Source organism: Durio zibethinus, chromosome 4, assembly GCF_047325235.1.
Source record: "Durio zibethinus cultivar Kanyao isolate XHJ-2024 chromosome 4, ASM4732523v1, whole genome shotgun sequence".
In the NCBI taxonomy this organism is placed as follows: domain Eukaryota; kingdom Viridiplantae; phylum Streptophyta; class Magnoliopsida; order Malvales; family Malvaceae; genus Durio; species Durio zibethinus.
Window position 1 is genome coordinate 35,996,546 of NC_143165.1, and position 27,542 is coordinate 36,024,087.

The 27,542-nt window shown below is 32.9% G+C and overlaps 3 protein-coding genes and 1 pseudogene across 4 annotated transcripts; 2 read left to right on the forward strand and 2 right to left on the reverse strand.

Moving 5' to 3' along the window:
- Positions 1–5,164: 5,164 nt before the first annotated feature.
- Positions 5,165–8,714, forward strand: LOC111287898 (ACT domain-containing protein ACR4-like). Its single transcript, XM_089760094.1, has 8 exons — positions 5,165–5,672; positions 6,225–6,297; positions 6,382–6,427; positions 6,522–6,636; positions 6,757–6,824; positions 6,930–7,520; positions 7,642–7,746; positions 8,029–8,714. Exons 1-8 carry the CDS (start codon positions 5,669–5,671, stop codon positions 8,368–8,370), a joined length of 1,344 nt encoding a protein of 447 aa, XP_089616220.1. The 5' UTR covers positions 5,165–5,668; the 3' UTR covers positions 8,371–8,714.
- A 5,730-nt stretch (positions 8,715–14,444) lies between these two features.
- LOC111287818 (uncharacterized) lies at positions 14,445–15,207 on the forward strand. Its single transcript, XM_022878487.2, has one exon. It carries the CDS (start codon positions 14,784–14,786, stop codon positions 15,144–15,146), a length of 363 nt encoding a protein of 120 aa, XP_022734222.1. The 5' UTR covers positions 14,445–14,783; the 3' UTR covers positions 15,147–15,207.
- A 126-nt stretch (positions 15,208–15,333) lies between these two features.
- Positions 15,334–18,027, reverse strand: LOC111287819 (cytochrome P450 CYP749A22-like). The gene is made up of 5 exons (XM_022878488.2): positions 17,199–18,027; positions 16,887–17,110; positions 16,549–16,781; positions 16,051–16,423; positions 15,334–15,955 (listed from the first exon to the last, which is right to left on the reverse strand). The coding sequence occupies exons 1-5, from the start codon at positions 17,470–17,472 to the stop codon at positions 15,524–15,526; spliced, it is 1,536 nt and encodes a 511-aa protein (XP_022734223.2). The 5' UTR covers positions 17,473–18,027; the 3' UTR covers positions 15,334–15,523.
- Positions 18,028–21,203: 3,176 nt separating this feature from the next.
- LOC111288339 (cytochrome P450 CYP749A22-like) lies at positions 21,204–24,186 on the reverse strand (annotated as a pseudogene). Its single transcript, XR_016341820.1, has 6 exons — positions 23,925–24,186; positions 23,613–23,836; positions 23,424–23,521; positions 22,702–22,845; positions 22,018–22,401; positions 21,204–21,916 (listed from the first exon to the last, which is right to left on the reverse strand). The product of XR_016341820.1 is annotated as a cytochrome P450 CYP749A22-like (transcript).
- Between the last annotated feature and the right edge of the window lie 3,356 nt (positions 24,187–27,542).

Sequence of the window (27,542 nt, forward strand, 5' to 3'; positions counted from 1 at the left end):
TTTATGGTGTTGTGAAATGACATAATATTGGAAAACCACCACTAAATTTTGTTCTTCCTAATTTTTTATTTTTCATATTTATATAATATAATTTTAATATTTTTCTTAACCAATTATATTTTCAACTCAATTTCTATCATATTTTTTTATGGTAAATGAAGACAAATGATTTATTCCAACAAATACAAATTTGGGTAGCTTCATTTCAAATCACTTTCTGAAAAAAAACATAATTTGAAACTCAAATGAACACCTGCCTACAACCCTCAAATTTCTGTTGTCCCAAGTAAACCAGATGCTTGGGCAGTTGTGAAAGGGATATCATTTCCAAGATCAGCCATCTTAAATTTCTTTCTTTCTTTCTTTCAAGTGGGGTAATATACACGGCATATACATTTCCTCAAACATGGTTGATTAGGACAACACTTGTGTCATGAGTCGAGACTTAAGCTTTAAATTTGTGCGGTTTCGAGACCTGAGCATTCACCCTTCCGACATCCCGAATCAGCTTAACCGTCACGGTTTACACTCTTGTGAGGTATTATCCGCTCTGGTCCCCTGACCTCACGGACCTCACAGTTTTATCTTACAAAAAGTGGTGGAGATAGTGTGAACCTTTTTATACCCCAGTGACCCTCCTATTATGTTCGATGTGAGATTCAGGACTCCTCTTTAGGTCCGTGACATTTTCTCGCACTCAACTTCGTGACGCCTTCATCACGGAGGCTGATCACCCTGCCTACCTCCTTCGAGGAACTTGGCGTAGATCGAACTGTTTAAGACTAGCTCTGATACCACTTGTCACAGGTCGAGACTTAAGCTCCGAACTCGTGCAGCTCCGGGACCTGGGCATCACCCTTCCGACGTCTCGAATCAGCCTAACCGTCACGGTTCACACCTTTGTGAGGTATTGTCCGCTCTGGCTCCCTGACTTCACGGTTTTATCCTACAAAAGACGCCTCACAAGACGAAAATGGTGTGAACCCTTTTATACTTCAGTGACCCTCCTATTATGTTCGATGTAGGATTAAGGACTCCCCTTAAGTCTATGACAAAGGTTACATGGTCAGAAAATTCCCATGAAAATGGGAAAAACTATGGGAATACTGTAATTATTATCAGTTGGTGATGATGATGAACGCATATCCCAAGAGTTTGGTTTCTCCCCAGCAGCTGCCTCTATCCAATTACACATGTTCACTCATTTTAGCCCACTCAGATCATGGCCCCATTTCTACACCTTGCCATGCTCCTGTCACATGGAATTTCAGCTGCCTTTGAAACCAGTGCTGCTCATACAATAGATGTCGCAGTACCAACACCATGCGGTTCCCTCACCATCACCTGTTTGTTCTTTTAAATCAATTGCTATATATGGCTGGATTTAATTAGGTCGAACAACATTACAATGCTTAATTTACATCAGGGGAGCAATATTTGTATTCGAATGTTTGGCTCGATGATTAGCGCATGCTTTTCTACTCAAAAAGCAGAGTTCGAATCCTCTTTTCAAACAACAAAATTTACAAAAAATCAAGACACAACTAACTGTTTATAACCAACAATTTCAGTGATCAAAGTTTAATTTCTAATGGTCCTAAATACCAAAAACTAAGTAATGGTTTATAATATATTCGATTTTTAATGATTTGAGGGGTCAATAATTAAGATTAGAATTAATATAAACTAATCAACCAGGGAGCTGAACAAATTACTAGGAACTGTCACCCAACTTTATGGAAGTTAAACAGGAGTTTGCCGGTTATTCATATTCTCTACTATTCTACAAATATTTTGCTTAAATTCATTAGGGATTAGAACAACAATTCCTGAAAAATGATAGAACTTCAAGAATTACACGTGTCTGACTAAGACAGTAGTTGGAATCTCAAACAATAAATACAAGATAACAAGCATCTGGTATTTATTTATTCTCAAATCCTGACCCTTTCCGACCATGAGCCTTTCACATAACAGGACAAACATGAAAAATTAAAACAAAAACACTAAAAAATTTGTGTCTGACTTTGTGTCTGACTTTGTGTCTTGCTTTGCTGTTGCTGATTAAGAACGAATCCAGGTTCATTCAATCCAAAAATTAAAAATAAAATAAAATAAAAGAGGAGTTGACAGGGCTGGCAAGTGAAAGGGACAAGAGCCCGGCATGCACAGCTTAAGACATGCGAGGGTGGGGTAAGGGTGCACCAACACCATTACTTACATAAATATATGATTTTGTTAACTAGTGTTTTAAGAGGATTTTTTAAAATTAATTGAAATATTCTTTATTTAATATGATAATTAACCATTAATATTATGAATTTTAATTATTTAATATATTAATTTAAAAAATGTTTTTAGAGCACTTGTAATTGATTATATGTTGGAGCTAGAGAAGTAATAGAGGCAAGCCAACATGGGTTTGCCTAACATTGTGGTGGCATTCATAACCCACAAAAAAGCTATAATTTTTATGACCCATATATGTTCTTAATTTGTTTGAGATTTAGGGATAATGGAATAAACATGTTGCCTATAATTTGCCTTTGTTGTTTCATATTGTTTTGCTTACTATAGATTTTGCGCTTGTCACCTTTCAAGTTGAAAGTGATATATAGGATTAATTATAAGGAAATTGTGTGTTGAATAATGTTAATATGGATTTTTTTTTTCTTTTCACAATGTCATGATATTATAGAATCAACATTTTAAAACTCGAACTTAACATGATTTTAAAACTTGAAACTTAAATTGAGTATTATTAAATCCTTAATCAAATTAAGAAAAAAAAATTGATATATTCAAATTCAACTTGTTTCCACTATAATATTATACATATATACATTTTTTTTTCAAATATTTATATTATAAGTTACTCGATGTGGGTCTATAGTTAAAAAAAGACAAAAAATGAATAAACATAGTTCCAATTATTCAAAATTATTGCACCATTAATTTACTTAGTGAAGTGCATTTGGAATAAATCAACAATTAAGGAAGTGATCGACTAGTTTGATCTTCTTTCCAATTACAATTCACTTTGCTTCTATGCAGTCATTTCCTTCTTTTTTTTTTGTTTTTATGGCAAGTACATGAGAAAGTTCAAAGAATTATTGGGAATTTAAAGGTAAGCTTCCTTATTTGTACAAATGAAAAAAAAAATGGTGAACCATTTTCTTTTTACCTAACCGTAAATGGCATATGACAATGTAATTAATAACAATATAATTAATCGATAAGGATTACAACAATTCAAAGCCGAATTTTCATAACTATTGTCTCTTATGTATCGAAATTGTAAATAATGATGGTTAAAATTATAGAGATTCGTATCCAATTTATGAGATATTATTCGTTTTGCTCTAAAAATTTTATAGTTTTATTTCATAAAAGATACTTCATAAGTTTGGATTTAAGCATCTATTTATATATCATAACAAATATTCAGAATATTTCAATATGGGATTAGAGTGTCACAAACTCTCTTGTTAAAAATTGACGTCCTTATCAAGCCAACACGAAGCACAAACAAAATTATAGAATTGTACACACGGAATCATATAACCAATATTACACCAGATATTGGTTAGATTATAGAGGTGGCTACCACCGTATAACACTTAACTCCTGTAAGATTTTAGAGGTAGCCCTTACAATGCAAACATTTAACTCTCATTCGACTGGTAACTATTTTAATATTCTTTGTGGAGATTTACGTCTAATTTGTAAGGTATTATCTACTTTGACCTAAATGTCTCATGATTTTACCTTATCAAAGGCATCTCATAAGTTTGAATTTAATTTTTTATTTATATATTATAATAAATTCTTAAAATCTACTAATGTAAGATTAAGATGTCACAAAAAATTTTAAAAAAATAATAAAAAATAAAGAGAATTGAACTAGGTATCGAAATAAGAACACTCTTTAAGATTTGTTAATATTTTATTTATAATAACATATTTTATTAAATACACTAATTCATGGTTAATATGGTGAATTTCAATGCATTTGAACAAAAATTATAATTAACTTAATATGATAATCTTAAACTCGATAACAAAATCTTTTCTTTAATTATATGATTTTGTCAAAGACCTTACTTTAAGTTCAACTATAAAATAACAATAAATGAAAGTAATCCTTTATCACCAATGTGTTTTCTTGATTAGTACTTTGTACTAAATAATTTTCTCCACATGTTTTTCATTATCTTTATTTATTTTCTTGTCAACTACAAACTTTTGGAATCATCAAATTAAAATATGACATGCCATTTAAAATTATCTTATCAATGTAAATCAAAGTTTTGAGCCATTTAATGAATTAATTTATCACTTAAATAACTTTAATTGATGTGTCATATTGATTTAATTTCTGGTTTGGTGATGGAAGAGTTTACTAGACATTGAATTGAAGAGTGTGTTAGATCTATTACAAAGAAAAAGATCAGGAGATACTGAAGGTAAAACTTGTTGTATATATTATAAAAACTTAATATATTTTTTTAAATTATATTAAAGTAAAAATATTATTTTTAATCATATAAAATGCATGTGTATTGAAAATATAGAATAAATTTTGGAATGAAGTAATAAGGGAGTAAGCTCTAGCAACTATCATTGAGCATCTGATTGTCCTAGCAAGTGCTCATGATTTGGATATTCTATTTGAGAAAGTAGTCAATTGCCCTTAATATCTTCAAGAGTCCATTTGCATCGTATTGAAAAGATTAATATCTTTAAAAGGCTTTATGAAAATGTTTATTTATATTTTTTTTATATATCATAAATAATGATGTGATTAACTTAATATATGATTATCTATCTTGAAATCTCGTATAAACGATGATGATGTGGCAACTGTAATGCTGTTGATGTAACTACTAAGATATAACATGTCATGTACTATTTTTTAACTTGTTCGTACATAATGAAAATAATTGGGCTTTAAACTATTAGTTTATCAAATTACAAAAAAGAAGTGGTGCGTGATGGGCTGATTTAGGGCTAAAAAAAAATCTAATTTTTTTAATCCAAGGCTAGGGTTCCACGGGAGTTTAAGACGACTTAATATCTAAAGCCAACCAATGGCAACAAGACAGCTAATTGAAAACAACCGCGGTTCTCTCCACAAACCTCGGAAGATCAACCGCCTCTAGTCAGTCTCAAACCGCCGCCTCAATTAACACGTAGGTTAATCTACCATGTAATGAGCGCACTTTAGCACCGCCTGCCCACCTTCTCTTCTTTAAACTACGCCGCTGTGTTTCTTTGCTAAATTACGCCTTTCTCTTTTCTTTTATGCAGAGGAAAATGAAAAAAAAAACAAAAGGAAAAAAAAAGAAAAAAAGACAGAGAGAGTGTGAATTGAAGGAGTGGTACTTTGAGAAGTTGCAGGTTTTTGGAGTATCGTGTCGGAGTGTGTCTGATTCTGATTCATGAAGAATTGTTGTTACTATTTGTCAAATAGTTATAATTTTTCGTGATATTTTTAATTATTTTCTTACCTTCATGAGAGTGGGGGGATTCAGGGGAGGCTGAAAATTCTTTTTTTAGTATATAAATAGAGTTGTGCATTTGTTTTCCTTTTATCATCATTCATACTATTGCAAAAAAAGAGGAACTTTGGTTATCCCAGATCTCAAATTTCTCAAGAAAAGCTCTAATGGGTAGGCCCTTGTGCTTCTATCTCTGTTTTTGAGAGTGGGTTTTGTTAGTTATGTTTTTTCTTCTTGAAAATTTTCGAAGCTTTTAGGGCTGGAATCTTATGCTATGGCGTTTGTGCTTGACTTTCTAGTACTGGGTTTTCTTCTTTTCAAGTTTTTCAATGGCTTGAAACCAACTGTTTTTTTTTTTTTTTTTCTTGGGGGTTGATGGGGCTTTCGGCTATGACTTTTTCAAGTCTTGATTGGCTTTTTTTTGGCTTGGTTTAGTCAAAATTCTGTCTCTTCTTTTTCTTAATTGCCTTACTTTTCTTTTCTCTCCTGGTGAGAGTTTTTAAGTTTTACCCCCACCTTCCTAATCTCCTTTCTTTCTCTTTCATATGCCCTCTTTTTCTTCATGTGTTTTCAAGAGGTGCTTTTCTAGGCCTTACCCCCCAAAAATCAAGTCCTTTTAAGGTTTTGCAAACGTTCCTTTTAATTATTTCTGATTGGATGCTCTTATTTTGAAGTAATATCCTTAGTTTATGTCATTGGCTGATTTCTTTTTTCTCTTTTTAGAGATGAACATGAGCTTTTCACATGACATGGATGATGAATATGAGAAATTAATTAGAAGAATGAATCCACCCAGGTAAGCAAAAAATCATCTTCTTTATTGTACTTTCATTACAGTTATTGGAAACCTGAAGTAATATTTATTTACCTTTCTTGTCAGGGTTGTGATTGATAATGAATCCTGCAAGAATGCAACAGTGATTCGCGTATGACCTTTTGATTTTTTTTTTTTTTGGGTACTCTTTGACCATCTCCCCTTTTTATGGTAGCTTTTGGTACTTATTCAATTTTGTAATGCAGGTTGACAGTGCAAACAAACATGGGATCCTTCTTGAGGTTGTACAAATCCTTACTGATCTTAACCTTATCATCGTTAAAGCCTACATATCTTCTGATGGCAATTGGTTCATGGATGGTAAGATTTTTCATCTCCTTTTGTGTTTTTAAAAATAAAACAGTATTTTTGTTAACTATCAAATTGTCAACCAAGTAGTCAATTGATTCTCAAAATTTTGCTTTTGGGTTTTTTAACCAGTTTTTAATGTTACTGATCAAGATGGAAACAAAATCATAGATGAAGGGATTCTAGATTATATTACGAAGGTAAGCAGTAAAAATTGCAATTGATTTTCCTATTTCTTTTATTTTTATTTTTTATTTTTCCTGCTTCTGTGTAGATGCCTATCTGATTGTTGGTTTTGTCTTCAGTCTCTAGGGCCAGAATCTTGCTTCACATCTTTAATGAGATCCGTTGGGGTGAAGCAATCAATGGACCATACCGCAATTGAGTTAATAGGAAGTGACAGACCAGGATTGCTATCTGAAGTGAGTGCTGTCCTTAGGCATCTTAAATGCAATATAGTGAATGCTGAATTGTGGACACATAATACACGTGCTGCGGCTGTGATGCAAGTGACTGATGAGGAAACAGGAACCGCAATAAGTGACCCCGAAAGGCTATCTAGGATAAAGACACTTCTTTGCAATGTACTTAAGGGAAGCAACAAATCCAGTTTAGCCAAAACTGCAGTCTCTCATTCAGTCACACATACTGAGAGAAGGCTTCACCAGATGATGTTTGCTGATAGGGATTATGAGCGAACCGGTGATGATGTCTTGGATGACAGGCAAAGGCCGAATGTGAATGTTGTTAATTGGTATGATAAGGACTATTCTGTGGTTACGATTAGGTGCAAAGATAGACCAAAACTTCTCTTCGATACGGTTTGCACCTTGACAGATATGGACTATGTAGTGTTTCATGCTAACATTGGTACTGAGGGGCCAGAGTCTTATCAGGTAATGCTATTCTTCTTTCAATGCCTAGCTTCTACTTGTGAGTTCGGGATTGAAAGTTGGTTCTGTTTATATTGATTTCATTTTGTTCTAATTACTTTGCTTCTTACCTTTTTTGTTTTAGGAATATTATATTCGACATATAGATGGATCCCCTGTGAAATCAGAGGCAGAGAGACAAAGAGTAACTCAATGTCTTGAAGCAGCAATTGAGAGAAGGGTGTCTGAGGTGGGTGCACTTTCATATATCAGAATTTGGGAGTGTGTTCTTGATTTTTTGTTTTAGACAATCACATTATTTTACCTAAATGATGTTGAAGGAATCATTATAAGTTGTCATAGATCTCTTGCTGCTCCAATGTTTACTCTTTTGTCAAATTATGGTATCTAATATCTAGTTGTCTCCCTTATGGATGATGTTTATTCTGTCAGATATTTACTCTTTTGCTGTTCTATTGTTGCTATAAGGGTTTCCTTTCATTAGTATTACTAATTAACTTGTCTCTTCCAGGGTTTAAAGTTAGAACTTTGCACAACAGACAGAGTTGGATTGCTATCTGATTTTACTCGAATCTTCCGGGAGAATAGCCTCACTGTCACACGAGCAGAAGTGACAACAAAAGCAGGCAAAGCTGTTAACACATTCTATGTTCGTGATGCATCAGGGTATCCTGTTCATGCTAAGACCATAGATTCTATCCGGCAAGCAATTGGGCAGACTATACTAAAAGTTAAAGGCAGCCTTGAAGACTTAAAATCAGTTTCTCAGGAATCTCCAACTAGATTCCTTTTTGGTGGTCTCTTCAAGTCAAGATCTTTTGTCAATTTCAGCTTGGTTAGGTATCATTCTTAAGGAATATATTTAGCTCCCTCCACATGTAAATCAAAACCCACTTAGCCTAGATCCTACCATAGATCTTGTTTTTAGCTGTTGCAGGATTGAAATCGAGGAATCATTTATCAGTTCTGGCAAAGGAAACCCATAGATAGAAACCGAAGGGCCTGTAAATTTCCCAGCTCACCCCCTTTAGCCCTTTTCTTTAACCGTGTATCCAATCTAAAGTCGGTTCCACAAAAGCAGAAAATGAAACGAGTTCTTAGTTTTGTACAAAAGGAATCTCTTCATTGGGTTATCTTGTTTATCTTTATTTTTATTCTGTATTAATGACAAGTTGAGGTTACATGTGTTGACTATAATTTTGGACCCATGTCATAGATTAAATCTATAGCTTACTTGCCATAAAGATTATCAAACCAATTAAATTAGAACTGTTTGAAGAAAAATGAGGCCATTGGAAATTTCCATTGCATTTTTTAATTGGTGGGAGACTACCTACACTGACTGATCATCCCACCGAATCAGCCATTACACGCGCAAATAAGGATGGCGGCTTTGGTGTTGGTAACAATCATTTCTCGAATTTCCAAGTTCTATACCAAGATTTGGATGCCAACCTTTAACATCACCGATCACTCTGAGATGGCAACACGCATTTTTAGAGATGGGTTTAGCTTGTGGAAACCCCACCTCGCCCGCTTTTTTTAGGCTATGCCTTTCTATTTAGATAATATCCTTGAATCGTTTTCTCATTTCTAGTTGTTAATTTGATATATTCAGCTATGATCCACTAAACTATTTAGCAGCCAGCCAAAATGGAATTTGACCAATCTTCACTTGGTTGGTGGTTTATTTGTCTAAAAATCGTAGTCCCTATTGGAGTCTTGAAGCCTTTATGAATAGCCAAGTCGTTGATTAAGTCTTTTTTCCATCCGAACCCTTCTAGTCCAATCGAAAGCGATTTTCATCATTTCCTTCCGACCAAATGCTGTGGAAAATGTGAGTATGAAAAGCTCAATATAAAACAAACCAATATCCCAACCTATAGTGTGGAAAGGAAGAAAATGAAGGGAAAATGCTGTCTTCTTTTCGAATTATATTTGTCCACACTCAATGATACTCTTCTCCACACTATATGATTTATTGCCTGGCGTGCAACACGATTGCAGGTGCTGCCACGTGGCTCATCGGATCGTATGCGAAGTTGGATGCGCCACCTGAAGCAGGAGGTCAGCATGATAAAAACGAATCCCACGAAGTAGCCAGATAATTGGCGTAAACAAAACCAATATGTGGTTGTCTTTCCAGCAATGTTTGCATCTTGCAAAAGATATGCTAAAGGTGGCATGGATAGCCTTTTGAATTCTCTTTAACTTCGTCATTTTAGACTTCTAGCTGTTCAAAATCGTCATGGTTGCACTGTTAGATGCAATTTGATGAAAAAAAAAAAAAAGTGTGATTGGACTGAGCTTGATTTTAAAGTGAAAAAATTTAAATTTATGAGGTATTTTTTATGAGATAAAATGATAAAATTTTTTGTCAAAATAAATAATATTTTTCAGATTTAATGTGGATCTACACACTTTCATCATAAAATAATAAAAAAAAATGTTTTTATCTTTTTTTGACACAAAAGAGAACATAACATGATGATGAAAAGTATAGTACTAAAATTTGAATTTTAAATTTATAAGACGTGAATTGTTAAAGGTAATTGCAAGAATCAAATGGGGTTAAGGCTTGGGTTCATGTTCTATATGTTTTTTGTTAACTGAATCTCATTTCTTTGCTGGATTTTTTACTTGAGAAAGGGCAACTACATCAATCACTGTTCTTTCCTGACTGAAACAGCATGCTACCTAAGTATATCTGAGGAATTATAAGCATCCATGCATCTTGGGAGAAAAGGGACAAGGGGAAAGATAACATAAGTGCTTTTAACTGATGAACCATCACTACATGTCATGCCCCAGACTTTTTAACAATCAAATTAACCTAACATGTCGTTTGTTGGACAGAGTTTATGGAAGAAAAAAAGTTTGGTATGGCAATTGCAGTAAAATCATGTCTATGTATTAATAATGTAACATCTCAATCTTACATTGAAATATTTTAAAGATTTATTATGATATATAAGTTGAGACTTAATTTCAAACTAGTGATTTTCAAACTAGCGATGTACTTTTTGTGGGATAAAATCATAAGACTTTTTGGTTAAAATAAATAATATCTCACAGATTGGATGTGATCTTCACAAATAGTATCAAAGCCATTACCAATCAAACGAAAGTTAAATGCTACGTTGTGAAAGCTACCTCTAAAATTCTACGAGAGCTAAGTGCTACATAGTAAGAGTCACTTTTAAAATCTCAACATCTTGTGTGATTCTATAATCTGTGTGTGTTTTGTGTTGGACTTGTCTAATGTTTAATGTGATTAGGTAGATCTATGCGCTTTGTGTTAGGTTTGACGAGAACATTAAGATTTAACGAGAGAAGCTTATAACACTCCAATCCCACATCAAATTATTATAAGGATTTGCTATGATATATAAGTTGAGACTTAATCCTAAACTTGTGAGAAGCTTTTTGTAGGATAAAACTGTTAGACCTTCAAGTTAAAATAGATAATACCTTATAAATTGGGTGTGAATTTTTACAAAATCATCAGACTAGCACAACGAAAATGTGGTGTAGTCTCCATAAATGGTATCAAAGAGGTTACCTTTATAAATGGTAAAAGAGAGGTCACTAGTCGGACGGGAGTTAAGTGTTACATGGTGGGAGCCATCGTTAAAATCCTGCAGGAGCTAGTGCTACACGGTGAGAGCCACTTTTAGAATCTCAATGTTTGATCTTGTGATCTGTGTGTGCTTTGTATTATGCTTGACAAGGACGTCAAGCTTTAATAGGGAGAGTTTATAATGTCTCAATCCAATATCGGAATACTTTGAGAATCTGCTATGATATATATGTAGAGGCTTAATCCCAAATCTGTGAGGTACTTTTTGTAAAATAAAATCATGAGACTTTCAAGTTAAAGTGAACAATACCTCGTAAGTTGGGTGCAGGTCTCCACATAAGGTATTAGAAGGTCACTGGTCGGACGAAAATTAAGTGCTACATGATGTAGCTACCTCTAGAATCCTAAGTCTGGTGTGATCCTATGATCTGCGTGTGCTTTGTGTTGGGCTTGCCTAATATTTGATGTGATTTGATAGATTTGTGTACTTTGTGTTGGGCTTGCTCAACTTTTAATGTTTGGTATGAGCTTGTGATCTGTATATGCTTTGTGTTGGACTTGCCTAATGTTTGGTGTGATTTAGTAGATTTGGGTGCTTTGATTTGTATGTACTTTGTGCTTCACTTGTCCAACTTTTGGTATGATTTGGTGAATCTGTGTGTTTTGTGTTAAGCTTAACAGAGACATCAAGTTTTAACGGGAGAGTTTATAACACCTTAATCCCTATAATCTATATGTGTTTGTGTTGGGCTTGACGAGAACGTCAAACTTTAACGAAGGGAGTTGTAACACTCTAATCTCACATTGAGATGCTTTGAAGATCTATTATGATATATATGTAGAGACTTAAACACAAACTTATGAGATTCTTTGAGATGCTTTGAAGATCTATTATGATATATATGTAAACACAAACTTATAAGGTACTTTTTGTGGGATAGAATTGTGAGACGTTCCAGTTAAAGCAAATAATACCTCATAAGTTGAGTGCCAATCTCCATAGATGTATCAGAGTTGAGTTTCGATCCTAGGACCTATGGGTTATGGGCCTATCACGTCTCTGTTACACCACTCTAATGATTTTGTGAAGACCTATACCCAACCTACGAAGTATTGTCTGCTTTAATATGAAGATTTAACAGTTTTGTTCTACAAAAGATGCCTCATAAGTTTAAGATTTAGTCTATTTGTTGAGATCTGTATCCAACCTACGAGGTATTATCTACTTTAACTTGAAGGTCTCATAGTTTTGTCTCACAAAAGACACTTCACAAGTTTGAGTTTAAACCTCTACATATATATAATAGTAGATCCTTAAAGCATCCCGATGTGAAATTAAGGCGTTACAAACTCCTCTCATTAAAACTTGATATTCATGTCAAGCCTACCACAAAGCACACAAAGATCATAAGAATTGAGGCATCACAAGCTCCCTCAATTCAAACTTGACATCTCTGTCAAGCCTAATACAAAGTACACATATTCATCAAATCACATTAAACGTCACACCAAACATTGGCTAAGCTTAACACAAAGCACACATAAATCAAAGCACATAGATCCACTAAATCACACTAAAAGTTGAGCAAGCCCAACACAAAGTACACACAGATCACAGAATCTCACTAGACGTTAGGATTTTAGAGGTGGCTTCCATAGTGTAGCACTTAGCTCCCGTCCAATTGGTAATTGCTCTGATACCATTTATGGATACCCACACCTAACCTATAAGGTGTTGTCTACTTTAACTCAAAGGTCTCACGATTTTGTATCACAAAAGATGCCTCACAGATTTTAGATTAAGCCTCTATATATATATCATAGTAGATTCTTAAAGCATATCGATGTAGGATTGGGACGTTACAAACTCTCATTGTTAAAGCTTGACATCCTTGTCAAGCCTAACATAAAGCACACAAATCCACCAAATCACACCAAACGTTGAACAAGCCTAACACAAAGTATACACAGATCACAAGATCACACCAGACGTTGAGATTCTAAAGATGGATCTCATCGTGTAGCACTTAACTTTCATATGACTAGTGATAACTCTGATATCATTTGTGGAGATCTGAGTTTAGATTTAAATCTCAACTTAAATATCATAGCAATCTCACATCAAGATACTTTGAGGATTTACTATAATATATATGTAGAAGTTTAAATCTAAATTTGTGAGAAGCTTTTTGTGGGATAAAATCATAAGACTTTTAGGTCAAAATGGATAATACCTAGTAGGTTGGATAGAGCGCAAAAATCCAAAAAAGTTGGCATTGAATTTAAGAGGGCCTGGCCTCGGAAGAACTCTGGCATGAAAATTTTTGTTTACGTATGTACAATATTCACCAAAAGCAATTATTAGTCCATTTAATCACGAAAATAAATTTTTTTTTTTTTGTGGAGACTCACACGTAATTTATGAGATATTATTTATTTTGACCTGAAGATTTTATGGTTTTATCTCACAAAAGACGCTTCACAAGTTTTAGTTTAAGCTTCTATATATATATCATAACAGATCTTTAAAGTATCTTGATGTGGGATTGAAGCATTATAAACTCTCTTGTTAAAGCTTGACGTCCTTATCAAGTCTAACACAAAATACATAGATCCACCGAATCACACCAAATATTGGGTAAGCCACATAAAGCACACATAGATCACAGAGATTGGGCGTTACAAACACCCCCTATTAAAGCTTGATGTTCTCGTCAAGCCCAACATAAAATATACAGATTTATCGAATCATATCAAATGTCACACCAAATGTTGGGTAAGCCCAACACAAAGCACACATAAATCATATGATCACATCAAACGTTAAGATTCTAGAGGTGGCTCCTATTGTGTAGCACTTAGCTTCCGTCCGACTGTTGATTGCTTTGATACCATTTGTAGAGACCTGTATCCAACTTGTAAGGTATTGTCTGTTTTAAACTGAAAGTCTCATAGTTTTGTTTTACCAAACTTCTCACAAATTTGGGATCATGCTTCTACATATATATTATAACAGATTTTCAAAGCATCTCGATACGGGATTATGACGTTACAAATAAATTCTGTGATTGCAAAGCATTAGATAATCCAAAACAGAAAAGCAAAAAGAAAAGAAGAAACCTTGGTTTGAAGCTAATGGACTAAAAAAGGAAAAGGCAAAAAAAAAAAACGCAATGGGAAATTGCTATTGAATTAAACTATCGGGAAATGTCCTGTGCTTCTGAGGATCTTGTCACTGAACACTTTAGGTTCTTTAAATGTGTGCTTTGATTCCTCACTCACATGGCAGATATGCAAATCCAAGTTCTTAAGAAAGTATAGCAACAGGGTAGCCCCATCTCTCCACATGTATGACTGACTTACCTGGAACTAAGAAATATCAAATAATTTATTCATGGAGGTTTAAATTATACAGTTAATTCGAGAGATATTGCAAGTTGCAACTCTCCCATGGCGTGCCATTTCATGCTTGCGAATCACCAGGCAAGGATGCATACTATATTCTGAGGAAAGCAAAGCATCTGCTAGAAACTTAGAATTGTTCTATATAATGTCTCTCTTATCCATAGAATATACTTAGAATTGTTCTGTATAATATCTCTCTTATCTATAGAATATAGACATTTTTTTATGTCTGCCTTAAATGCTTAAGAATTAAGATCTCTATTTCAACAGAAGAAGAGTCAATGGAGGACTCTGGTGCTGAGTTCGCAGGCTTCCAAGTTTGTTTTCACAAAGATGAACTGGTGTTTAGAAGGTCACTTAGCAGGCTGCAAAGGCGAGCACCTCGTCCTCTGCAGGTGAGGCCTAATGATTCTCTTGAACGCAGGGCTGCATTACAAGAAATGGAGTGCAGTTTAAATTCATTACAATCATCATCATCATCATCATCACCAGCAGCAGCAGCAGCAGCTGCAGCAGCGTCTTCATCTTCATTTAATTCATTAATCTATCAAAGTAAAGATCCGATTCCTCTACTATCTCCTCTTGTTTTGCCTTCTTCTCTTGAATCATCTTATCTTCATCAAGAAGGAAATACAGAAAAATGAGTCTTATTTTCCTGTGTTTCACATTGGATATCGTGTATATATAATAGATTTGTATTTGTTGATAATTCTTATTCTTCTGTTTCTTGCTTCCTATTTTGTAAAAATGAGAAATGTTCTTTGCTAATTTTAGAGTTTTAAGTGATCTATTGAACATTTGAAGAAGCGTCAGACTTGAAGAAGCATCTGATTCATGTTGATTATTCCCCTGATGGCTTAGAATAACACCAATTAACCACGAGTAAAGCTTGAGCCAAGATTTATGTTCACTTGGGCCCTGGGGCAAAGTTATTACCCTAATACAACTCATAAGAAGTAAAAAGGAAAATGGTAAAAAGAAAATCCAAGTAGGTGGTGATGAGTAGAGTACAGATTCTGGTTTATATTTCTTTCATCATTATTTTCACACCATGTTGCGGATACAATGTGATGCGTACAGTTGGCGAGTGGATGTATGTTGGGGAGAGAATGAATTTGTAGCGTTGCAGAATCATTGAGAGCACAATCTTTATTTCTGTGTTGGCAAAATTTGAGCCTACACAATTTCGGGGTCCCAAACCAAATGGAAGATAACATGTAGCAGCGTTAGTTTTGGTAGCTTTAGAAACCCCTACTGCAAATCTCTCTGGTTTGAAGAGGTGAGCATCTTCACCCCATATCTCAGGGTCATGGTGAAGTGCTAGATTTGAAATGATCAATTTAACATCTTCTGGTAGAGTAACATTTCCTAGCCTGACCTCCCTATTAACGGTCCTTGGAACGTGACAAACAGGAGGGTATAACCTTAAAGATTCATGAACAATCATGTTGATCTACAAGGAAATAAGAGAGGGGTTTTTATATATATGAAAGTGAATGCAATGGAACAAAATGCAATGAGATTAAGAGAAGCAGATAGTTTGCTCACAGTCTTCAGCTTCGAGATGCTATCTAGTGTCGGATTTTGTTGGCCAATCAAGTCAAGCACCTCCATTCTTGCTTTGTCCTGCCATTCTGTGTGCATTGCCAGAAGAAAAAGGGTCCAGGTGAGTGAGCTCGTTGTCGTTTCATGTCCAGCAAAGTAAAATGTCTTGCATTCATCAATCAAATAATCCACTGATATGGATTTTGTTTTATCAGTATCATGATAAGCCTTCATAAGTAAACCAAGAAAGTCATTAGAGCTGTCTGATTCTCCTGTTACTGTCACCTCTCTTTTCCTTATCATCTGAGTAATGGAGTTTCTTATCCCTTGTTCAAGTTTGTCTGATTCAATATCATCATCTATTTTCACCAACTTTCTGCAGTAATCAGAAATTCAAATTCTCATTCAGTTATGGTATTTGACTGCCTGTTATCTGTTCTCTTCTACAGATTGAGAAACAGTTCAGTCATACAAGATATGTAACAAGATATGGAGGCTTACCTGATGCCAGGAATTCTAATTTTATAAGTATTTCTGGAAACGATGAGAGCCATCTTTGTCAGCATATCAAATATGTTTTCACCTTCCAAGCAACTACTTCCAAAAGCTGTCCTCGAAATTATTTCTGATGTTAAAACCTTGAATTCATGGAATAACTCGATTTCCTTGACTTTTTGTTTTCTCCATCTTTCTAGCATCATCCCCACACTTGAAATCATTGCTGGAATCATACCCTTAAAGTAATATTGAAAAAATGAAAATGAAAACAGAAAGCAATTTAGTGATTGGAACAAGAGTTTAGTTTCTCAATGAAAAGAATGTAGCCTGCTGGAATTTACTTTCAAGCTCTCTGCATGGAAAGCATAGTTGGCTAGTTTTCGATGCTTAACCCATTTCTCTCCACTGGATGATACCAGGCCATTTCCTAAGAGCTTCTTCCAGTAGCCTTCAGTCTCTGGCTTTGGATAGGCACCATCTTTGTTGTTTAGGATTTCTTTAACTAGCTCAGGTTCAGTAACTACCAAGTGAGCTTGAGGTCCATTCCAGTATAAGAAGTTCTTTCCTTCATCAATATGTTAATTTTCAGTGATAATAATTATACAGATAAAAAAAAATTAAAGTTCAAGGATTAACTAGCCGATCATTGTTACCGTATAGCCTCATCCATGAATAAATGTGAGGCTGAATCCTAGGAAATACATGATGCGATAACTCCATGGGACTGATCATTACCCCTTTTACCATGTTGATGATCTCTTTGGTGCTTCCATGTAAGAATCTGTAAGGAGGGCCTTTTATCCCTTGTGACCTCATCAAAGACTGTATCTGAATTGGAGTCCACCATAGTTTGTTTAAGAACTTGATGAGAATCAATAGAAAGCACAAAGAAACACAACTTGAGAGATAGATTATCCAGTTTCCCATTGCTGCTACAAATGTATCTTTTCACTTAGACTTGAATGACCTCAATGGTTAGTCTCTTTGGTACATATAAAGGGCTTTGAACTATTCGTCTGGCTGTAGCTGATGATAGAATCAAGATTCTAGCTCTCATATATAATCGCCTGGTCGATGGAGGTATAAAAGTCGGCAACTTGTACTATCTATTGACATGTGGCATCTAAAATATTAACTATTTGACAATGCACCGTCCACAACTAGTGAAGAACATTAATTTAATCAGAATGCTGATACATAACTTAATATATATCTCTATTAAATACTATTTTTTCTTGTTAAACTCAATTTAAATAACCTTCTGTAGTTTTACTTGTTGACGATGACACGATGAACTTACATCATGTGACACATCAGACAGCTAATTGTTTACCTGACCTGACAATAGCAGAATCGTCTTTTCCGGTTGCCATGGTTTGGTTTCTGATTAGTTTTGGCCATACTTAGGTGAGAAATCCTTGTAGCAGCCGTTGTTTTCTAGTTCCAAAAATAAAATGAAAAGCAAATTCATATACAAGGTTCTTATTCACACTACAAAATATTTTTCATTTATTAACGTTTAGTTATACTGATGATCAAATTTCGTTAATAAAAAAAAATTTTATTAACAAATTTTTAATATTATCAAAATATATCATACTTATACTAATATTTTATTTAACCGTTGATATAAATAAATTTTTTCTGACAATATGTGACTACTCGTCAGTATAAATATACTATATACTGATGATTATGACGGTTATTAACGTAACCGTCAATATAACCTCAAAACAAAAAAAAAATTTAATTGGCTTACAAAAAATTGAATTGGATTATTGAATGCATTTTTTTGCTAAAAATGATTTAATAATCCATTCAAAAAATTTTGAAAAATGATTATTGAAGGTGTTTTCGACAAAAAATGACTTCAATAATCTATAATTTTTTTTTGTATGGATTATTTAGTGACGGTTAAATTTCGTTAATAAAAGAGATTTTTATTAACGAATTTTTAATACCATTAGAATATATCATACTTATATCAACACTTTATTTAACCATCGGTAAAAAAAAGTTTTTTTTGATGGTATAAATATGTTACATACTGATCAGTATAGGCTCAAAACAAAAAAAAAACTATTGGCTTACAATTGAATGAGATTATTAAATATGTTTTTGACAAAAAACGCATTCAATAATCCATTTAAAAAATTTTGGAGAGAGAATATTGAAGGTGTTTTGATCCAAAAATGCCTTCAATAATCTATACAAAAAATTTTATTGAAAGGATTATTGAAGGTATTTTTGACAAAAAACGACTTAAATAATCTTCACAACAACAAAAACGCCTTCAATAATTCATATAAAAGTTTGAAGGGGATTATTGAAGGCGTTTTTGACAAAAAATACCTTCAATAATCTTTTCTAATCCCTTATAAAAATTTATGAAGGATTATTGAAGGCGGTTTTATAATCCCCTGAAAAAATTTTGAAAATGATTATTGAAGGCATTTTTGACAAAAAAAGGCCTTCAATAATCCCTTATAAAAATTTATTGAGGGGATTATTGAAGGCGTTTTTAGCCAAAAATGCCTTTAATAATCCTCTAAAAAATTTTGAAAAGAATTATTGAAGGTGTTTTTGATCAAAAACATTTTTAATAATCATTCATAAATATTTTATTAAGGAAATTATTGAAAGCTTTCAATAATCCCTTATAAAAATTTATTGAGGGGGTTATTGAAGGTGTTTTTGGTTAAAAACACCTTCAATAACCTCTTGAAAAAAACACTTTCAATAACCCTTCATAAAAATTTATTTACAAAATTATTCAAGATATTTTTGGCCAGAAATGCCTTGAATAACCACATTGAATTTTTTGTAAAAAATTATTCAAGGTATTTTTAGTATAAAAATACCTCGAATAATCCAAAAAAAATGGCAAGCTTATGAATTTAAATAATTTTCTTTACCTCCACCTCCCACCAACTCTATATATTTAATTTTCACCTCCCACCAACTCTCTCCACATGTCAGTACCCATAGCCTAATCTCCACCTCTCACCAACTCTCTCCACCTCTCACCAACTCTACAAACTTAAACCCATTGGTATCCATTTTGTTTTAGAGCTGAATCAAAGTTAAAGCATCAAGACTCTCGTCATTTCTCAAAGGTATTTTTCATTTTTTGCATCTCACTTTTGTGTCATCAAGCATGTCTATTTTTTTTTTAATATTTTTGACTGTATTGGATGAATCTAGGCCCAGTCTTTGTCACTTTAAAAAGTAAAAGAGGGCTTGAAAATGTTATTAGCAGCACTATTTTTATTAATGGAATCGTTTCAATAGGAAAAACAGATGAAAACTCCATCTATTCTACTATGGATTGGTGGCCTCTTAATAAATGTGATTATGGAACATGTAGCTAGGAGGAGCTTCTCTTCTTAATCTAGTAAGTAGCTTATTCTTAGGCCTTTTGGATAAAACATCATAGAAAAAAAATCTTTCTTTTTGAAATTTTAATGCATGTTGCGCTTTTGCAAGAATTTCTTAAATAATAATCTGGCTAATCAGGAAATGAATTGTGTGGCTCCTACATTGCAACAAGAGTTGCAACAGATTAATATGCATTTGATGTGAACAATCTTCAAAACATTATTAAGAATATATATAGAGGATTTAAGGTTCAGCCATTAGTAATAGCACTTAGAGATTTCTTTGATGCAAACTTTAAGCATCATGTTTGTAGACATTCAATTATAGATATTAATTTTTTTTTTTTTTTTGGATTTGGTATAATGATGTTAGTTTTTTACTTGTTTTAAATTTGTGGATTATAAAACAATTTGGTTGTTGTTTTATTTCAAATATTATTAAATATTTTTTTTCATGTATTTTTACTTTATATGAAACTATATCATATTATGATTATAAATAAATTAATATTAATAATTAAAAATATAATTCAAAAAAAAAAATTTATCGACACCTTAAAATTTATACTGACACGTTTTACTATTGAAATATTTCAAGCTATATTGACAGTCATCACAGAACATTGGTAAAAGTTAAAATACATAAGGCTATATTGACATGCATTAACTGTCGATATAAGTTGAAAAAAATAAAACATACGAGTCTATATTGACGAGTATTAATCGTCGGTATAGGCAAGAAAAATTAAAACATACAAGTTTATACTGATAGGTGTTAACCGTTGGTAAAAGATATAACGGTGAAATACACAACATATTCTATACCAACATATATACATTTTTTGATGGTCTTAAACCGTAAGTATATCTTTATAAGTTATTTCGATACCTTAAAAACAGTCAGTATAGGTTTATACCGACAAAGGATATACTAATGGTTAAAAATTCGTTAGAATACACATTTTAATCATCGATATAGGGTTTGTGGTGTTATACTAATGAATTTTGAGATTTTACCGATGCTTTTTTGAGCGTTACTATATGTCAGATTTCTTGTAGTGTCAGTTGTGTTTAGCACCTGATAGCAGTTGATTTATTGTCCAAAATTGTATCATAAATGTTGCTGGTTTAATCTATCCAGGTTATTTATCAAGTAACAAGGGTATTATACCAGAAAACATGCTTGTTTGCTTTATTTAAGCCAATTTGCTCATGAATTTAGTTGATGATTCTTTCTATTATTCCCAAAGAAGTTTAGTTGTGAAGAGTGAGCCCATGAACAACAAAAAACACCTGTTAGAATTGAAAAATGGAACAAAATAATTACTCCTCAGCAATATAGAAGATCTTGATTGCACCATAAGCATAAGGACACCAAACTAATTTTTGCCAGACTACTTGCCATTTTTACTACAAGATATTTTCACAGGGAATATTGAGCATTATAATATTGAATAGAAAGTTTAGGACATTAATTAGGTCACAAATCTAGATATGAATGTCTAGGTGTAGATAAGTGCTGCCCCCAATCTTCACCATCTTGAGGCATAAGATAGGACTCTGATTTATATCTCTTGGAGAATTACTTTGACACCATGTTGCGGATATAATGTAATGAGCACAAATGGTGAGTGGACATATGTTGGGGAGAGAACGAATTTGTACCGTTGCAGAATCATTGAAAGCACGATCTTTATTTGTGAGAGTGCAAAATTTGCGCCTACACAGGTTCGGGGTCCCAAACCAAATGGAAGATATGTCGTAGCGTTATTTTTTGTAGCTTTAGCCACCCCTTCAGCAAATCTCTCTGGTTTGGAAAGGTGAACATCTTCGCCCCATATTTAAGGGTCATGGTGAAGTGCTAGAATTGAAATGTACAACTCAATATCTTTGGGAAGAGTAAGACTTCCCAGCCTGGCTTCCCTACTAACTTTCCTTGTCATGTAAGTAACAGTAGGATATAACCTTAGCGTTTCGTTAACGATCATGTTGATCTACAAGGAAATAAGAGAGGAATTTAGATCTATATGAAAGTGAATCAAAGTAATTCAATTTGATGCAATGAGATTAATAAAAGCATATATGGTTTACTCACACTTTTTAATTTTGTGATGCTATCTGCAGTAGGATTTTGTTGGCCAATTAATTCAAGCACCTCCATTCTTGCTTTGTCTTGCCATTCTGTGTGAATTGCAGAAGAAAAGGGTCCAGGTGAGTGAGCTTGTGGTTGTTTCATGTCCAGCAAAGTAAAATGTCTTGCATTCATCAATCAAGTCATCGACTGATATCGATTTTGTTTTATCAGTATCATGATAAGCCTTCATCAGTAAACCAAGAAAATCATTGTAGTGTCTACTTGTCCTGTTCTGTCTCCTCTCTTTTCTTTATCACCTGCATGATGGAATTTTGTATCCCTTTTTTAAGCTTCTCTGATTCAGTATCATCATGTGTTTTCGGAAATTTTCCGCAATAACCCGAACTTTTCAATCAAATTAAACAAAATTGCATAACTACTGTGGTAGTATTTATAAATGTACTTAAAAAATGACAAATATTCATAGTTTAAAGATTCTTGTGGGAATTTTGGAAAGAATTTTCGTCACATTTGTTTAATTGATGACCAGAAGGAGGTTTCAAGCATTTGGAATGTTGAATCATGGCATAAAATAATCAGGTGAATGCTTCTTGTGTGCTTTAGAGCTTATAGTGTTTGACTGCTGGTTTCTGTTTCCTTCTACTGATTTAGAACGAATTAAGTTACACAAGATTGGTCAAAGACATGGAAGCTTAACTTAAGCCAGGAATTCTGATTTTATAAGCATTTCTTGAAACGATGAGAGCCATCTTCGTCAGCATATCAAATATGTGCTCACCTTCCAAGTATTTCTGATGTTAAAACCTTGAATTCTTAGAGTAAGTCCATCTCCCTAACTGTTAGAAAAATATGGTCTAGTCCCATGTAATTGATTTTTCGACCAATCAAAGGCTATGGGCCTTAATCTTTCTTTTTATACAAAACTCTAATTATTTAATAAAAAAAAATGAGACTGTTTTAAAGTGGTGTCGCAAAATCAAGAAAAGAAGAAAAGCTAGAAAAAATAAAGAAAAAAAAAGAAGGAAGAGTTGGTTGAACGGAAGTTGATCCGTGATCTGATTGAGCTGAAATTTTATCAACAGGTTTATGATTCAGAGTTTTATATTCTGAATGGTAAAAATCGGATTTGAAACTCTCTAAGAATAAATCGAGAGTGTATTTATTGAGTTACTTCTTTAGTGAGATTCTCTAATTGTTTCTCTAGTTGTTGATTAGTTCTAATTTTAACTAAAGAAGAACTTTGTATATTCATTATATGATAGTAGAGATTTTTCTGGTGGTCCATGATTTTTTCCTCTACATTTGATGATTTTTCACGTAAATCTTTATGTACTTTATTTTTCCTGTATTGTTGATTATTGATTGTTATCTATTACTGTGAGTTTGTTGCGATATATTGCTTTTACATTGTTATATTTATTGTTTCAGATCCAACACTAACCTCTTGTTTTCTCCATCTTTCTAGCATCACTTCCGCACTTGCAATCATTGCTGGAATCATACCCTTCAAGATTATTGCAAGAAAGGAAACAAACAACAATTTAGTAACTGAAACAAGAATTTGGTTTCTTTATGAAAAGAATGCAGGAATTTACTTTCAAACTCTCTCCCTGGAAAGCATGGTTAGCAAGTTTTCGTTGCTTAACCCATTTTTCACCTCTGGATGATACAAGGCCATCCCCTAAGAGCATCTTCCAGTAACCTTCGAGCTGCCTCCTCGGATAAGCTCCGGCTTTGTTGCTCAGAATTTCTTTAACTAGCTCAAGTTCAGTAACTACTAAGTGAGCATGAGGACCGAGCGACTCTGCGAAGTTTTTCCCTTCAATCAGTATGTTACAGTAGTCGGTGATTTGATTATACAGATATAAGGAATATCAAAATGTTCAAAACTTGCTGATCACTCTTACCATATAGCTTCATCCATGAATAAACGTGAGGCTGAATTTTAGGAAATACATGATGTGATAACTCCATGGGACTGATCATGACTCCATTTCCCATGTTTATGATCTCTTTGGTGCTTCCATGCAGGAATCTGTAAGGAGGGCCCTTGATTGCTTGTGAACTCATAATAGACTGTAGGCGAGTTGGTGTCGACCATAGTTTGATGAAGAACTTGATGAGAATCATTAGAAAGAATAAAGACTGGCAGCTTGGGAGCTAGATCATCCATGTATTGCTGCTATAGCTTTATCTTGTCACACTTGACCCGAGCTTTCTTTGATATATATAGGCCTTTGATATCAAGATTCTACTGTTGATAACATGCGGTATATAAAGAAGGCCACTACTATTATTGTTGACTAACAACTCTAAACATGTAATTAGGGGTGAGAAAAAAACCAAAATAATTAAAAATTAATTCGAAATTGTAATATTTGATTTGTTTTAATATGGTTTTTTTTTATTCGTTTTAGATCAATTTTAGATATTAAATGTATATATGAAGTTTATTTCAAATTTCAGATTTCAGATTAAAAGGTAAAAAATTGAAAAAGAAAATCTAATTAAATCGAATTATATATTTTTTTAGTTTTTATATATATTTTAAGTTTTTTATAAAATAAAAATAAAAATAAAATAAAATAATAAAAATAATATAAAAGAAAACCTAATTGAATCGAATAAAATTTTAAGGAAAGTGATACCGTTATAAACTTTAAAGTTTTTTTCTAAATTTTAGATTTATCAAATACAGTAATTTCAGATTTTCGGTTTTTATTCTAACATATTGCCACAGTTTGTTCTGCAGAGTGAGTCGATAAGGAAGGGATATGATCAGAATGGAGGCTACTCGTCCAGTAAAGAAACATAATTTTCACCACTCAGCACGGAAAGCTATGTTTGTGATATTAAAGAACTTCAATTGCACCATCTGCGCAAGGTCACTAAGCTAATATTCACCGGAAACCGCTTTTCATAAGGGACAAATTGATTATTAAAATTTTTGCTTCTACTGTTTAAAATATTATGACATGAGTTAGTAGAGTATGAACAAGCCACGGTGCCCATGAAAACCTGTACCTGTAGAAATCACTGCCAAACTCTGCCAATTAGAGAGAGTTTTCCAATTAATAAAATCCTTTTCTGTCTTTCAATATATATATATATATATATATTAGAGGGTTCGCTTCTTGTGGGAAAGAAAAAGGGGGGGGGGGGTTCTGTTTTGGAATTTCTGGCAATCTACAAAATGAGAACATCAGAGTAAATCTCCTTTTCAACAGTTTCGGGTCAGTTCTTTACATAAGATTTGATGCAAAGCCTAAATCATTTACAATTTCTAGATATTAAATCCAATCTTCTTACAACGTGTTTTGTATTGACATTTTGTTACAAAAAAAAAAAGATGCATGGAAAGTCATCCTGATCTTGAATCGAATCCTGAAAATATCAGAATAAAAAGATAATAAATTACTCACAGGAACATGATCTTCATACGTAACTGATAAAACATTTAGTTCCAATGCTATCATTTAGTACTAAAAGGTGGAAACAAGGACAAATTAATCAACACCACTACAAAATAAAAATGAAAAAAAAAAAAAAAAAAAGGGTTGTCGTAGATATCATTTGTCAAGGCAGCCATAGATATGCTTAATGCTTCTTTTCTTAATTCAGTAGATGCTTTGGTTGTTTCCATGGATGAATACATAACGAGGTCCCTTGATTCCCTGTATACTCAGTGTACACTGTATACGAGGAACAGGCACAAAAAAACTTGTGTGATGGATTAAAACCTTTGTACTGAAATTCAATTTCGATGAATTTCAGATGTTCTAAACATTAATTTCCATTGTCATAGAAGCTCTTATGGTTCTCTGTTTCTTACAATTTATACATTCTCATCCAAAAATTAGATATGTACTTTTATCCACTACATGATAAATAATAATGTTTATTAATTATGTCACAATTCATAATTTTCATCGAAATCATTTCTTGCATTATTATTGTGATTTTTAGGATCTTGTCAGCCATTATTATTAATCAGATTATATTCTAGAAGTGTATAATCAGCCAATATCAGTCTACAGAAGATGTCATAATCATACCCTTTACTTTGAACAGGAAAAGAAAGTAAAAAAAAAATCATAAATTCCAATTACATGGATAATGTCCTATATCAAAAGGTTATAAGATAAATAATAATAATAATAATAAACATTTGATGTTTCGTACTTTATCTAAATATGATCCTCTTGGCATGATCAACCCATGTCTTGCTTCTATTTTCTATCTTTCCGGCGTACAACACTGATTGGTAGCTTGGAAAATTATTTTTGTGTTGTGTCAATGTCAATGACTATGTTTGTAGATTAACAATTTCGAAACCCATATAATTTGGATATTTCATCCATGTCCCTAGAAAGAAATAAAGCGATAAAAAATAAAAATATATATATTTTTTACAACAGATGTCATAATTTGAAGAAAAACTAAATTTTATATTGATTAAATATGAGGTTTTTTTATAAAAAAATTTTATATTATTATTTTTCCATTAATAATAAATTAATTTTGAATTAAATACAAAGATTAAGACTTTTTAAGACAAGCCATTAAGTTTTAATTAAAGAGTATCAAATAAGAATGTAAAATTAAAAAATTTTTGCTGTATAATAATTTAGTAATAAGCTCTATATTTGCAGCCAAAGCTTTGTTCCTTTGCTACGCTGCTTGCAGTTTGCACATCGCTCAAAGCTATTCTCTTTTCTCCTTTCTCTCTGATCACCACTCTTTTTGGCCATTCAATTTCAGAATTTTTTTTTTTATTTTTGCTCTAAGCTTTGTTCTTTTGTTATCTATGATTGTTAAAACTTGAGGTAATTTAGCCATGGCAGACTGATAAAACAAATGGATGCTTTAATTTCCATGTTTATTGCTTATTAATTTTACAAATCTTGCCCTAGTTTATATCATCAAAGATTTCAAAAGAAGGGTTCTCTTGCTTTAAAGACTTCTAAAGCAACAAATTGTTCAATAATTAGTTACCCTTCAAATATTTGAATATCGCCAACATTTGCATCACTTGTTATTAAAGTATTAAACTCTTAGATATGATGATTAAAGTTTAAATTCTGATAATTTCAAGTATAAAAAAATAAATATTTGAATATTATTTCTAGTCAGTTTTGATTCTTGGAATTTGTTATGGAATCAAATTTCATTATGTTTTGTAATATCAGGTAAGTGCTTGGGTTATACAACTGATCCAAGTTAAAAGTATTTGGTGCAGTGATATTGATGATTTGAATAATTGCTTGGATGAAACAATATCAGAGATACAGGATGATTGCCCATGTAAGGTATCTGTGCATTCCCATCTTTTCACACCTATTTCTGCCACATTAAAGATCATATATATATATATATTGCCAGTTTGAAGAACATGTATCTGTTTTCTGCGGTTCATGTTCGATGGGAAAACATTGTTCTGAATCTGAACTATGGCCCTTTGGCTGCTGGAAAGCCTGTCATGTAACAGTCAGAATTGGACAAGAGAGATTGGGTCAATTTTTGGG

Excerpts from the sequence above, each read along its gene's own strand:
- LOC111287898 (XM_089760094.1), top strand. Across the intron at positions 6,298-6,381 it reads AGAAGAATGAATCCACCCAG|GGTTGTGATTGATAATGAAT; the intron begins GTAAGCAAAAAA and ends CTTTCTTGTCAG. Across the intron at positions 7,747-8,028 it reads TTGAGAGAAGGGTGTCTGAG|GGTTTAAAGTTAGAACTTTG; the intron begins GTGGGTGCACTT and ends TGTCTCTTCCAG.
- LOC111287818 (XM_022878487.2), top strand. The coding sequence starts at position 14,784 with ATGGAGGACTCTGGTGCTGAGTTCGCAGGCTTCCAAGTTTGTTTTCAC.
- LOC111287819 (XM_022878488.2), bottom strand. The coding sequence starts at position 17,472 with ATGGGAAACTGGATAATCTATCTCTCAAGTTGTGTTTCTTTGTGCTTT. Across the intron at positions 16,782-16,886 it reads TCCATGCAGAGAGCTTGAAA|GGTATGATTCCAGCAATGAT; the intron begins GTAAATTCCAGC and ends TATTACTTTAAG. Across the intron at positions 15,956-16,050 it reads GCATCTCGAAGCTGAAGACT|ATCAACATGATTGTTCATGA; the intron begins GTGAGCAAACTA and ends ATTTCCTTGTAG.